The sequence below is a fragment of the Buceros rhinoceros genome, unplaced genomic scaffold (genome assembly GCF_000710305.1).
Source record: "Buceros rhinoceros silvestris isolate BGI_N320 unplaced genomic scaffold, ASM71030v1 scaffold5861, whole genome shotgun sequence".
Taxonomy (NCBI): domain Eukaryota; kingdom Metazoa; phylum Chordata; class Aves; order Bucerotiformes; family Bucerotidae; genus Buceros; species Buceros rhinoceros.
The window spans coordinates 43,552-57,711 of record NW_010394718.1 but is presented as its reverse complement, the minus strand read 5'-3'; the positions used below and the strand labels follow the sequence as shown (position 1 = coordinate 57,711).

At 35.6% G+C, this 14,160-nt stretch overlaps 1 protein-coding gene across 1 annotated transcript in view; it reads right to left on the bottom strand.

The window, feature by feature from the left end:
- Positions 1-1,452: 1,452 nt before the first annotated feature.
- Positions 1,453-14,160, bottom strand: part of SLC12A2 (solute carrier family 12 (sodium/potassium/chloride transporter), member 2) — a 47,603-nt gene continuing 34,895 nt past the window's right edge. The window contains exons 17-27 of the mRNA XM_010145296.1: positions 13,896-14,036; positions 13,588-13,694; positions 11,530-11,609; positions 10,031-10,171; positions 9,322-9,369; positions 7,715-7,837; positions 7,422-7,533; positions 6,873-6,959; positions 4,603-4,738; positions 3,016-3,083; positions 1,453-2,088 (exon numbers count right to left, since the gene is read on the bottom strand). Of these exons, the coding sequence (XP_010143598.1) occupies positions 1,953-2,088; positions 3,016-3,083; positions 4,603-4,738; positions 6,873-6,959; positions 7,422-7,533; positions 7,715-7,837; positions 9,322-9,369; positions 10,031-10,171; positions 11,530-11,609; positions 13,588-13,694; positions 13,896-14,036 (1,179 nt within the window). The 3' untranslated portion in view covers positions 1,453-1,952. The remainder of the gene's footprint in view (positions 2,089-3,015; positions 3,084-4,602; positions 4,739-6,872; positions 6,960-7,421; positions 7,534-7,714; positions 7,838-9,321; positions 9,370-10,030; positions 10,172-11,529; positions 11,610-13,587; positions 13,695-13,895; positions 14,037-14,160) is intronic.

Here is a 14,160-nt window from a genome sequence, read left to right as displayed (position 1 = left end):
GGCAATGATTCCATATTCACGACATGACATCCTTATCCCCTAAGACACTGTAAAACCTGTTACAGATACGTTGCGAAGTTTGATTCCCACCCTGACACCTGGAAGAAAACAGCACTTTTACTGCAAACTGGTTTTGTCCTACAATGTTTATCCTAACAAGCTGGGTTCATGCTGGCATCAGTTATCCCACACTTAGCAGCAAAACATGCATGTTCGTTTTTCTTTTGTTTACGTGAAATGATGCAATCTCAAATCCAATTGACGGAAACGGCAAACAAAAGATTTTTTGCAATTTACCAAGAACTTGACAGTGTATACTGCACTGGGTAGAATATTTTTATCTTTAATCACAACAGCTTGAAGCTCTGCCTTGCCACACAATGATTATGCTTTGTCCTTCAAAAGAAACAATTTCATTTCAATTTGATCTTGTATTTAGCATAAAAATACAGCTTTTCTCTGCATCCTTAAGTCACTCAACCACTGGTAAACCGATCCAGTAGCATGTCCAATGCTAATATCAAAAGCTCGTGAAATGTTTTTAGGCAATCCTTTCTATCCAAAATATATTAGGAATTTAAAAAACAGTTCACATTACTAACCTTTATACAAAGGCTCAAGTGAAATTTCTTGTGTAGGTGTTCATAGTAGACTAAATTATGAAGTTGTCAAAATATACAATGAAAGGGCACACAAGATTGGCAGTTTCTTTATTGAACATAGAAAATGTATAAAGTAGGATGCATGGGATAGATCTAAATTGCTAGATAATCAAACCTGAGTATTATTTAATAAGACTAAATGTATTTTCTGACAACTGAATGAATTGACCTAGAAACATCTCCCCTATAACTAGTGGTCCTTTTAACCATTTTTTGAAAAATGCAAGAGAACTGTAGCTTTTACGTTGGATAGCAAGATTCCACATAGTGTCTACTGTTTTCTGTTAGATAGCATCACATTGCTTATATTATCCCCATTCAAGCCTTAAGTTGAGTTCTGTTTCAAAATAAGCTGAAAGCGACACCAAAACATAATAGGCCAAGAACTAGGACAGGTCTTTTTTTTTTCTTCTAATTTGTAATACGATAAAAAGCCTCAGCCAGTAAGATGAATTTGGTTTCACTTTAGAGGTACAGAGCAGATTGACCGGTATCCTTCTCCAAGTTATACACAGCTAATGCTAGCTGTGTATCTCAGACCAGTGCCGAAGTAGTACACATTGTCAAATTTGAGAAAAGGAGCCTCTCTGCTAGCAGAATTAGTTTTATTTTGACTGTTACAAAATTGAGTAGCATGAAGTCATGACAATAACCATCAGGAATTTGTTTTTGTTCAACTGACCTGCCCCAATTCTCACCTTGAAATCTAAACAGATACAGAAAAAAAAACCCAAAACTTTCTGACAATAGAAAACATACAGTACTAAGAACTAATAGCTCAATGGAAGACTGAAAAGCAGCATTCATTTTTATTGTAATATGGAAGAGACTAGAAACTAAAGGAAGTCTGATCTAAACTCTTAGTTGAAGGCAGATTTTGACATTCTATATAAATTTACAAAATACGATGTATGGATGACATTTGGTTAATTTCAGAAGGCACCTCGAGGCTAAAAGGCTTTTATAAATCTATAATCCTTTCATTGATCAAAAATAAAACATTTTATTGCTGCTATTCAAATAGCAAACAAAAAGCTTGTCATGTTCTTCAGTCTAACAAGGAATCCTCCCCCATTAAGCAAGATTAAGTTACAGAAAATCTAGAATAGAACTCAAGATGTCACAACTTTAGGAATACAGTGACTTTCCTCGTGTGCTTTCAAGTCAGTGAAATGTGAAAGAAGAGTCACTTTTTGCCTTTGTGATGTTAATAAACTAGAGAACATGTCAGTCACTCTCCCGTGGGCACTGAAGTACCATTTCACCATAGTTGTCCCATATGAAGTACTCTTAGGAATAAAAGGTAAGAACACTCTGATGATTCCCACGAACAAGGAGAATTGGTGGCAGATCTTTAGAAAGAACTTCTAACCAGGCCATATACAGTGCACTAGAAACCGCTCCTTTTCGTGCAACTGGCAAACTCCTACAATTCACAAGGGGAAAAAAAAAAAAAGGCATTCGACAATTAGAAAACCTGGTGGAGTACAAGTCATGTCATACAAATAAGAGAGCATGATTCTGCAAAGAGGTAGATAGGAAGTCAAATTTACTAACCTTTTTAGTTTTTGTATTTTCTTTTCCCCAGAACTCAGTTATGAGTGGAGAGTTTGTATCTTAAGCACTACACCCGTTTACATCTATTGACCCCTCACTTTTGGGCTCTTACCACCATTCTGTATTCAGGTAGCTTCATGGAGAATTTTACTGAGCTGAAGACAATTACTTGAAAGACTCTTTAAAAACACCATTTTCTCTTACAATGCCAGGTTGGTGCAGTCTAATATTCCTTCTCACAATCCTCCCAAAATATGCCATACTTTTTCTTTTGAAAAAGAACACACTACTGTAAGTCTCTTTGCCCTATTCAAACTTCACTTGCAGCACTATTTCATGGAGCTCTGAAGCAGGCTCCTGAAGAAAAACCGAGCAAAGAAACCTATGATCTGCATTCTGCCTATTTACACCAAAAGTAATTCCATGGAAATCCACTGGCAGGATGATGATATAACTTTTATCTAGAGAGATTTCCTAACAAAAAATAAAAACAAACCCCGAACTGAAAGGAAGGACCTGAAAGAGAGGGATCGTTGGCATACAGGAGTGGAAGGAACATGAGAATCCTGAGATGCACTACCAATGTGGAGGCAAACACCTAAAACTGCGTATCAGAAGGAGGAAACTACACAAGCTGTATTTTGTTCACCAGTATAGAAGCTCCATACTTCTGATAAATACCTCCAGCACTGAAACCACTTTGAGTAGCCAAAACACAGGCTTTTTCCTAACCTGTATTTATATTACAAATTACAATTCTGTATCAATAGGGTAACAGAACAAATCGTATACTCACATGACAATTATGTTAGCTGTACTTGAATGTTCTTTCAGCAACTCATTTAGCCTAATCTGGCGATAAGTCTGTAATTAAACGAAAATTTGTTAGGGAGATCTTTTATATAAAAGTACAGAAAGTTCATTCATTCAAGAAAAATAAAAAAGTTATGATCAACTGGTATGAGTCTTCTAGAGAAAGCATGTACTTCCACCTCAGTTTGGCAACTTGTTCACTTTTCCATAATACCAATGGTTGCAAGGCTGGGAGAAAAGAAAGCATTAAACTTAAAACATGCAAATAAACCAAGTACCATGAAAGCTAAATGTAAGATAGTTCCTTTAGTAATGATACCATCCTCCATAGCTCCTGGAAGCAAGTGCCTCTTATGCTCCCTTCAAGGTTTCTTTTACCTGTATCCTGTAAGCTCACACCGTGCAGGTCTTATGGAAGCAAAGCACCATCTTCATTTGGTAAGTCTAGCTCCATAATGGGCCTCCCTTTTTTTAATATCGTATTCTGTCTTAATATGAGGTAGCTTCTTCAGTAATTTTCAGTTCTCTTATGTCAACTAGGTTTCTAGCAAAGACTTTTAGTTAACCATTTCTTTTAGCTCTATTGCCCTCAGATGAGCCGAGGTCTAGTTAGCCTGAGGGCTAGTGCCTACAGAAACAATTAACCTATCAGCAGACAAAAGAATAAATCACTTCTGTTATCTCACTGAACTGAGTTTTAGTGGTGTTTGGAGATATGAGAATCAGCAAGGCATCAATAAGTTCATTAACTAAAAAGTAACCATCCTTTATAATCCCCTCCCGCCTCTTGGTAATAGACAGCTAGGAGATCTCAGCTGCCAGTCAATCGTATCTACCTGTTAAACAAATTCCAGATTTTTTGCCCCCTCCCCGCCTTTTCTTCTTTCTGTAATTAACACAATGCAAAATTGGCTTAAACTTTCCATTTCTTCTCTACTGCAAATCCTCACAGAAGTTATAAAAACCCATACAGCCAGACAGGAAAAAGAAGGTAAGGGTGGAATATACTCAGAACCATCTTGAAGAACATTAGTGAAGAACATCAGATCAATGAAACCCTAACCAGTCTTTCTTTAGACACTTGTCTGTATCTGCATACTGTTATAGGATATTACTTGAGTCTCTTCTGCAAAAGCACTTGAATACCTCGTCTCCATAATGCACAATTGCTTGTGAAAAATGTCAAACCTTTAATTGCTCCTTAACACCACAATTTGATGTAGTGTGTTTTGGGTTTTTTTTAATGAAGAAAAAAATGCTAGTTTAGATTAAAAAAATTAAACAGCTGAATATAGACTATATTATTCTGAATTAACTGCTGAAATACTGTAGGAAAGCAGTTTAGCTAACTCTCCCTCCCCCACCCCCCGCCCCCGCAGAACGCAGAAAAATTTCCTATTTTTTTCCAGTGAGCCACCTAAATGGTTTTAGATGCTGCTTTCCATCAGCTCTTCATGTAAACAAGGATGGAAGAGAGAATAACAAGAATGAACTCATTGATATCACATCTACAAATGCAGTAGGAGAAGACGGTTTAATATCTAACGTAACACTCTACAGAATACAGTACCTTTGTTTTGTAAAGCTCAAGTTCATTATCTGTTATCCTCCATGGCTCATCCTCCTTCATTTTATCTGCAACTTCTTGTTCTTTATCATCTTCATGAAGTCGGAAGGGCTCTATCATTTCTTCAAAAGCTGCAATGCTGTAACAAGTCAGTGACCAACAGTATTAAAAAACACATATGAGCCTGTATGTCAGCCATGACTTTCATGGTATCAGAAAGTTTTATTACCATGTAAAAATAAAGCGCACTGAAGTTTTTTCACTGGCAACTGCAGTTAGAATATCAAATCACCTATTTGTACATGCAGGCATTATAATGCAAGAAACAATTACGAACTTCTATAGGAGCTTTCTCTGTTCATCTTGCTAACTAAAAGAAACCACAAACAACTTTTGCTGGAGTTCTGCTATAACTGTTTGAAAGTTGAAGAGTACTGCCTTAGACAGGTACTACCACTGTACCGTAGTAGTACCACTACTACAGTAGCTTCTTCAGAATTAAATTTGAAAGAGGAGGAGTTTACATGTCACACTAAAAAGAAAGCTATCAAGTCTCATGTTAGTGTCATCAGGATTTTGGCTTTGATATTTTTATTTTGCTTCTTTTTCATCTTTCCAACACAGTCTGAGAACCACAAGCAAATGCAAATACCCACAGCCATCTTGCTTAGTCTTCCTGTTGCACTTATTAGACTATGAGGCGTTACTCTGAATTTACTTGAACTTTAGCAAGAACTTCAAAAGAAAACCTTCTGAAGACCAAACAGGCTTTAATATCTTCGAGAAAGAACAACTTATGTTATCACATTTTCTGTGCCCGTATTAGGATGCTTGAACAAAGGCTGCCACAAGTTATGAGAGTAACTTGTCTTTTAATAGCTTCAGCAAATGAGATGTGAGACAAATAAACAAGATTTTTTAGCAAAACATGCCTTACATCCAATGAAATAACTGCTTTTTGATGCTATTCTTACAGGGTTTTTTATAAAGATGAGACGGTATTGACAATATTCTGCGGTTGCAGATTACAGCGTGGAAAGTTTCAGAAACGTTAAGGAATACTTCTTAGGATGTATTGCAGTATCAGTGTGTGTATGGTATGTAATGTGTTAGCTTCTGTATAGTTAAACACTAGCCTCATGCCCAAGCTCTAACTGAGGTGCTCCCACTCCTCCAGGAAACCCTCACACTACTAAAAAAACCATCTTTTTTTTCTTCCCTTGGTGGTCTTTACTCAAGCTAGTTGATACAAGGACTTCACCTTCATCAAAGGGGGAAAAAAACAAAGTAATCTGCTTTTTTGTCTCAACAAAAAGGAGAAGTATTAACAACATTGAATTATAGGGCACAGCAACTGTTAAAAATAATTATCCCCTACCTAGTTTACATCTATGTTACAGTTAATCCCATCTCATGGATCACTTCTATAAAACTAAAATAATTCCATGTAACTCTACAATCTCAACTTTTTATGCATAAATGTGTGCTACCTTTTACACATTTTACAGTAGCAGACTCCCACAAAGCTATCCAGTATCATCGAAGTGCCAGAAGTACTCTACCATTTTAGTTGCTAGATACATTCTACACATTTAAGAAAAGGAGATTAGAAAGTAGGGTATAAAAGAATGTATATTAGCATTTACCATTTACATCAGTTGTTAAACAGTATTTTCTAATTTGCATGACACCAAATTATTCAGATACATCCATATCTATGTAAATAAATACAACTTCAACATACTAAAGACTACTTGAAGGGAAAAGAGGATAGTATTTTTAGATCTTACACATTCTGGTATGGATTCGTATTGAAAACCATCTACAACTAATGTTTTCTAAACTTCAAAATGAGAAATATCACAGGCATGATCATTCCTGTATTCATTAAGAGCCCAAACAATTTAAAAAAAAAAAAGAGATCAGGCTATTTGAAGACTAAGCTTTGTTACACTAAACTAAAACTCCAAGTAAGATAAACACCATTTGAATTTTTGTAAGCCTTTCTCTTTTTAAAGATCGGTCCAGATGAATTGGCTTTTTTTAACTGTATTTTTCTAAATTTAATATTACAGTCAAAAGACCAGACAGTTAAAAAAAAAATACAGCACTGTTCTTGGATGCAGGAGTTATTGCTTAATTTATTTCCTGCATTTTTGTGAAACGCTAGCTATCGTAGGAACTACTCTATCAGGAAAGAACAAAGTATTTTAAGTTCATGGAAGACACAGAGAATCTAACTGACAAACAAGCTGGTGTGTTTTGCGACTTACTTTTCTTTCTTTGGCTTAGTATTAATATCCCCAAGAACCATAATGTCCGAGAAGTCTATCCGAAATTTGCTAAGCAAAGTAGCCATCCTGTATCAGAAAAACAAGTCTTTATGCATAAACAGATTTTTAATTATTTCACAGGTCAAACAGATATGCATGCAGTAATAAAAACAAAGAAAAAAGCAACTTAAATATTGTAAGAAAAAAATCAAATTGGCCTGGCATACAGCTATAAATCAACAACCTTTGTTTTGGGGGAAAAAAAAAAACCACCAAAACTCTAACATTTTAAAACCATAAAACTGAGAGAAGACTTCCCCGTTAAAGCCAACCTCAGAAACTAGCGTTGACAATGCTGCAGAAAAAATAGGTTAACTTGAGGTATCTCATCCAAAACAATCTGGGACAAATGGAACTGTTTTTGGATAAAGGTGGTATGATTACACCTCAACCAAACAACTGGAAGAAGGCTACTAGGAAGAGAAAGTCATCTACTGTGTTACATGCTCTATTGCTATTACCAAATGGAATTTTTAAATGTAAACTTACGCTCTTCTGTCATGATCAATCCTGTTTATTTTTCCACCAATGAACACTCTGATCTTACAGTCTTTCCACTTCTTCTTGGTTGTAATTAGATATGGAATCAGGAGTGTTAAACCTGCATTTTGACCAGAATTTGGGAATGATTCACAAAACATAGCATCATGTTACGACTTTAATAGTACAAATTCGTACTCTATATATGAAATGACTGAAACATACCTATTAAAAATTAAAATCAAAATCACTTCAATGATTTTGTTTTTCAACACCTGTTTTTAAAGTAAAAACCACATTACCTCCATCATCAAAGAGCCACCAGACATCAATATTGCTTTTGCCTTGTTTCTTCTGAAACTGAGTACTAGCATCAAGAAGTCTTTGGTCAGCCAGGTTTAAAGGAGAAGATGGGCTCTTTGAATCTGCAAAAAAGTATGATGAAATTTCATTTTTGAAGTGTTTTGCTTAATCACCCTGAAATTCATCAAATGCAACTTCTTAGTATTTTACTTCTGAACAACATAAACCTTGTTTCTTCCCCCAAACCCAACTTCAATTTTTGACTGAATGGATATAATCTGAGCTAGCTATATTAAGGCAGTCTACAAACTTGTAACTTCAGCAGTTGAAGATTTAAATCTCAAAGTCATTTAGCAGATGTTTGACAAATAAAGAATCTGTAAGATCTTTAGACTCATTTGCCTGAACAATTTAATTAACCTTGCATACATACTTTAAAGCATAAGGGTCATGCATTGTTGCGACTTCTTGCATATGGCAAAACTTCCCTAAAAACATGTAGACACTAATTTACAAGTAAATACCATATCCTAAGCACTGTTGTTCTTTCCTTAAATCCATTTTTTCTTTAAGCATGTGATGAAAATAAAAGCTAGTTCTGCATATTCTGTCCTCTTTTGCATGTGCAAAGCTCTGAAGCACAATATAGATCACTTTGTGTAACAAAGCTGTTGGATTTGCTGACAAGGCAACCATGTTTTTTTCAATTAATGCAGCTAAGTATATTTTTTAAAAATTATACAAAAACCTAACCCTTTTTCCTTAATTAAAAACTCAGTTTGGACCAGAGCCAGGAGTTTGATATCCATCTCAGACCTTATTTTATCAGGAATTTGTACATCTGTGACTGATTTACATTAATATACTACTTTACTGCATACTGGAGCTTCTTCCAAACTGCCATCTTGTGCTTTAAGATGTTATCTCACTTTCCATTATTAAAGCGCAACAGCTTCTAGCTGCTGAAATTATGAAGAAAATGTCAAAAAAGTTAGATGAATCTCAGTTAAGGCAAAAAATGTTTGCCTAACTTAAATAACTTAAATAAACCAGGGCACAATGCTTAATTCATTCCTCCAAATGCTGTTTGTCTGAATGACTACTTTGCATTATTTCAGATGTTTACCTTAATTTGCAAGCTGTTGAACATTTTCAAATAACACAGCAACAACTATGGCTTTAGAAGATCTACTGAATAGACTAATGGAACACTTCCACTATACCCTTAGATGGTATTTCCCTTACTCCTAAATCAGATAAGGATGCAAACAGATACCTGAGGCACAGCGAATTAAACAAGCTCCTGAACACATTTTAAATGTTACTTAAGAAAAGTTAAAAAAAAACATAAAAATCCAGCATTCATATCTTAGACATATGCACAATCCTTTCTCTGTAGCAACTTGTTCTGGGAATTTCCTCAAAGCTGCATTTTTCCGCAGCCTAATCCCCTAAAGATGAAGCACATTCCAAAGCATGAAGAAACAAATTAACACTGCATGGTTGATATTTTCTTCTCTCATATGTGTAAAAAAATATACAAAAGGAAAACTGAAATTAACAATGTGAAAGAATGATTTAACACAAAAAGATGGAAAATGCCTGCCTTTTTTCAACAGTGGTTGTGTTGGAGTCTTTCCATCCTCGTCCTCCTCTGGAAGATTTTTAAAGACACAAAATAAAAAGGTTAATTTCCTTTGTGATGTTAATGAAAACACTACTGGTGTATATAAAAAAAAATAGGAAATAAAGTTGTAGAATGAAATGGATTTTCATACAAAGAAAAGCACACAAATGCAGTCTACCAGACCCCAAGATTTAATTGTATTTAATAAAAAAAAATTGAATCACATTGCTCACTTAACTATAAAGTCACTCCAAGCTTTTACTTTGGAGGGAGAAGGAGAAGGAAGGTTGGTTATTGTCATGTCAAAGTATCTTGAATGATTTCTGTCTGTTAACATGCATACAATATTCTAGTCCGAGATAAAAAAGCCTTCACATCACGGTTTATACATAGATGTGTGGCACAAGTCTCAAGCAATTTTTAATGCCTGTCGACATCATTAATGAAGAAAATCCACTGTAGGTCATTGCCTATCCCCTATTTTATTAGGGGACTAAATGAGAAAGATTTATTTTACATACTGGTAAGTCTAAAATAAAGTACTTAAGTGATTAAACATCAGCAGCTAGGAAATGCTTCTCTTCCACAGACACAAAAATCCCTCAGATAATTTCTTGGTGAGAAAAGAAAGGAACTGAAGAGGAAATGAGAGTGAAAGAAAGGAATTTCATTGCTAATTATAAGTTACCTTTATGTAGAGTGGGAGTTCTTTCACTAGATGACGGAGCAAAAACTATAGAAGTGTCTGTCTCAGCCTTCATGCTGTAATCCACTTTGACTACAATATCCTTCGTACATGGAGATTTTTCTTGGGATGACAGTAACTCTTCTTTAAGAAAGCAAAGAAATATATTAAAAATTACTTAATTGTTCCAAGTGGTGCCAAACATGTGACTATACTGAGATGGTTCACAGTTGATTAAACTTTACTGCAACTGCTATGCTATGTCAAAGAGAGGGAGAAAAAAAAGCAGAAAACAAATCATCTTATATGAACTGCTTCAGAGCACAAAGAGGCTCCTCCATGGAGCAGAGCTGTAATTTCCTGCTACTTCTCTCCCAGATCTCTGGTGTTGACTTCATTAACACTAAACTTAAAACAGAGCTGGCTAATACTGAGGAAGTAAAACCAGGAGGCAAAAAAATTACTTGGTGAAAAGTTTTTAATTTCCACTCTTAACTCCAAGAAGACCATGAGCCTTAAGACAAGTCCCGGACCAAGTATGTCTTACAGCCAAGATTTTTCCCCACACCTGGCTTCAGTAGAGCTACTTGGTAGCTGTCAGAGGCAAAGTCAAGTCCCCAGTGGATACTAAGACCCCTGTTTCACTTTGGTGTGATATTTTTCAGTCTTCTCAGCAGTGTTGCTTTCACACTGCAGGTTCACTCAGAGCTGTTTCTCATACTCCTCTGCCCTCTTGCACACAGTGACAGGCTCTCTGCCTCACTCGAAATCCTAAGACATTCATATGTTTCTAGAGAAGCAAGAACACTCCCCTCTTTTAGGAGGACGTCCCCCCACAGAAAGCTTGTGTCACAAGCTTTCTTCCTTATTATAGGCAATGTTGTATGGAGCAAGCTACAAACAAATTAGATGTTATCCATTCAGCAGACAGTTGTTGCCAAAGCTCACAGGCTTCCTTCAATATTCTGCTTGAAATTTAGCTAAAATTATACCATCTGACTAAAGACCACCACCTACAAAGCATAACCAAGCCTTCTACACTGGAAATCAAGAACCTTTCCAAGCTTGAAACAGGCTGCTGCTGAGGTCTCTAAACTAGTGAGTGTAGGGATTGGCAACCCACACTACAGCTATACCATTCTTGGATCATACAACTTTTGTTGTTATTTCCATGATTTCTAGACTTAGGTCCCAAAGACTTGATACCAATTTGGCAGCTTCTTTAATTTGTTTCAGTTAAATAGTACATCCTTGGGAAGCAACCATATACAGCTTACAAATACAGGAAGTTGAAACAGACAAAAAACCAAGTTCTGTTGCTGAACATGTATTATTCTTTACATTTCAGACTTGCTAATTTCAGTGATTTTTATTCTGTAAGAAGAGTGGTGGTTTATTTTGTTGGGCTTTTTTAATGACTTATGTTCATCTAATATTTCAGAAGGCAGTATTAAAAGGGAATTAGAAGAGCTATTCATCAGACAAAACAAAACCAATCTTACCTTGGCCCTGAAGGTGAGAAATGTCCAGCCCCTCCTTTAGGCGGATGACAACTACACCATACTGAATGTCAAAGGCATCACTAAAGAAAAGGAACGAAAATAAAATATTTTACAACTTTTTCTTTCCCAAAAGACCTACTTCACACATCCTCTTTGAAGAGTTTCCATTGATGAAACACTGCCATTTAAACTCCCAGATCATAAATTGTGTTACAATTTCAGTTTCAATTCCAAATTATCAATGGCATCAGTGAACTGAACACCATATCCTGAAAAACAACATATAGAAAGGGTATTTATTCCCTCTCCACCCTCTCTCGCCTAGCTAAACAGTGATTAAATAAAAGCAATATGAACACGTCAATCAAATTCTGCACAGATTATGAGATACGCCGAGAAATCTATCTTTTTATTTCGCCACATCAATAAAGAGATTTATTTTGGGTAGAACTACTTGATCAGAGAAATAAAAATTTCTCAATTCTTTCCAAAACATTTGGGTATTAAAAACACCTATGAAGTTGTAATTTAGAATCAAATTAACTGTAAGTTAGCTGTAATGTGTCTATTCCTATTTTGTTTGATGGGGAAGGAACTTGCTCCTTTAGGAAATGAAGTAAGAGGGACAACTTCATTATTGTAGAAACAACCAAAAAGCCTCAATAAATGGCTGAATAAAATTGGAGTAAAATGAAGGACAAAAAACCACCAAGACAAAAAACCATGAACTTAACCATATCATGAAGTATGCATTAGCCATTAATCATCACTTCTTAAAATATAAATACCTTGTTACAAACAGCCATAAATCAGAGAACTCCCTCCCATGTCATTTCCACAGACAGAAATTTCTCAAGATTTCAATCATTAAACACTTTTCTTTAGAAGGAAGACTTGATTAGAAATGTTCAAAGTATCAACATATTCTATAATTAACGTAAGAATACTTGAGGTTGATTTGAGAAGAAAATGTTTTGTCCATTGGTCAACATTTTAATTCATTATTTAATTTGTTAAATCTGTGCAGATTAGATGTGTTTCTATTGTGTGCTTCAGAAAGTTTCAATTTTCCAGATATGCACTTGACCTACAGTTATTACCTCCTGAGGTTTCGCTTTTGGGATGTGGAGAACCAAATGACTTGTTGGCCTTGACAGATCTTCCAGCACAAGCCATTCCAGAATAAAAGAGGAAAAAAGAAAAACCAAGAACTAACCAACATGTTTCCTTATTTGTCACTGTATTTGGTGGTCCTGCTTTCCTCACGAGGAACCGGGAGAGTGGGAGGGTAGGAGTTGTTTCCTTTTCTAATCTCTGCCTCTAATCCCTCATCCTTTCTTTTAAATGCACAGTAAATGAGAAGTGCAAAGCACTAATGAAGTGGTTTAAACAGTACATAAGCAGAACAAAAGCCTCTTTGTGTAAGTCCAAGAAGGAAGTTCTGGTTTTGTTAAGTGTGTATAGCACAAGTTATTCTATTAAGTTTTTCAGAAAGAACTGGTTCGCCTTTTGGTAGGTTCAAATTACACTGATATTTCCTTTCCCATCTTCTTTTTGGCTACTATATTACTTTGGGTGTCAGTACTGCTGTGTATCTTTTAAGTAAAGATATTTATTGTCTACAAGAGAAAGATTTAATGAAGATAGAACTTGAGTGTAAGAGTTGATTATTTCTCTACTACACTTAATCTGTACTAAAATGGTGCAGGAAAATCACTGCTTTCAATAGAAACTATGCTTTAAAGAATTCACCAGACTGGCACAAGAGACACTAAATCCATTTCTGAAGACTGTAACTCTTAAACCTCAGACCACTGCCACAGCTCTTTCTGGATGCAGAAAAAGTTATTATGTAGAAATCTGATTTATTTAAACTACAAAGATTTGCTTATTTATTCCATATCAGAAAAAACCAAGGTACTGAAGGCTGCAGGATCAGCAATATGGAAAATCTGAGTCTACCTGAAAGGGACTTCATGCAACTAAGACCTTCTTGACTTCTTGACCAAACCTACTGAAAAGGAACATAAGAGCTACACCTCTGCATCTTCTACTTACTGGAATAAATTGATATAGGTTTCAACATCTCTCATGTCACCTTGTCTCCAGTTTTTCTTAAATCCAACAACAAGGGTGTTAGGTCTCATTCTACCCAGACCAGCAGCCTAAGAACAACATAATAATTTTTTTAAAAAAACATGTTAATGGAACAACTAAAGTTCTATTATTTTGTTAAGCAGAAAACAAAGTATTTTTCAAAGTTTTAAGGTAACTTTGCAAAATGGAAGTACTTCAAAGTATAAAAACACTCCCAATTTTGATGTTCATCTTTACCGCTTTAATTAAAAAAATTAAAAAAGGTGTACCTGCATTAAATATTGTCCTCCATCTCTCAAGTCCTCTGCATGCACTGGTGCATAGAAAGCCTTCATCTTGTTTTTAATTAGCCATCGCTGATATTTAGCCAAATCAGTTGACAGTTCCTTCATGGCTTGCCTCCGAGGACCCTTTCAAAGTAAGAAAATAAAAAGAGGAGAGGGAACAAGAATTACGAGTGTGAGCAGTAATAACGCACTGTGCATCCCCCCCCCCCCCCCCTTTTTTTTCCCAATCATACAGGAAACAGAAAAA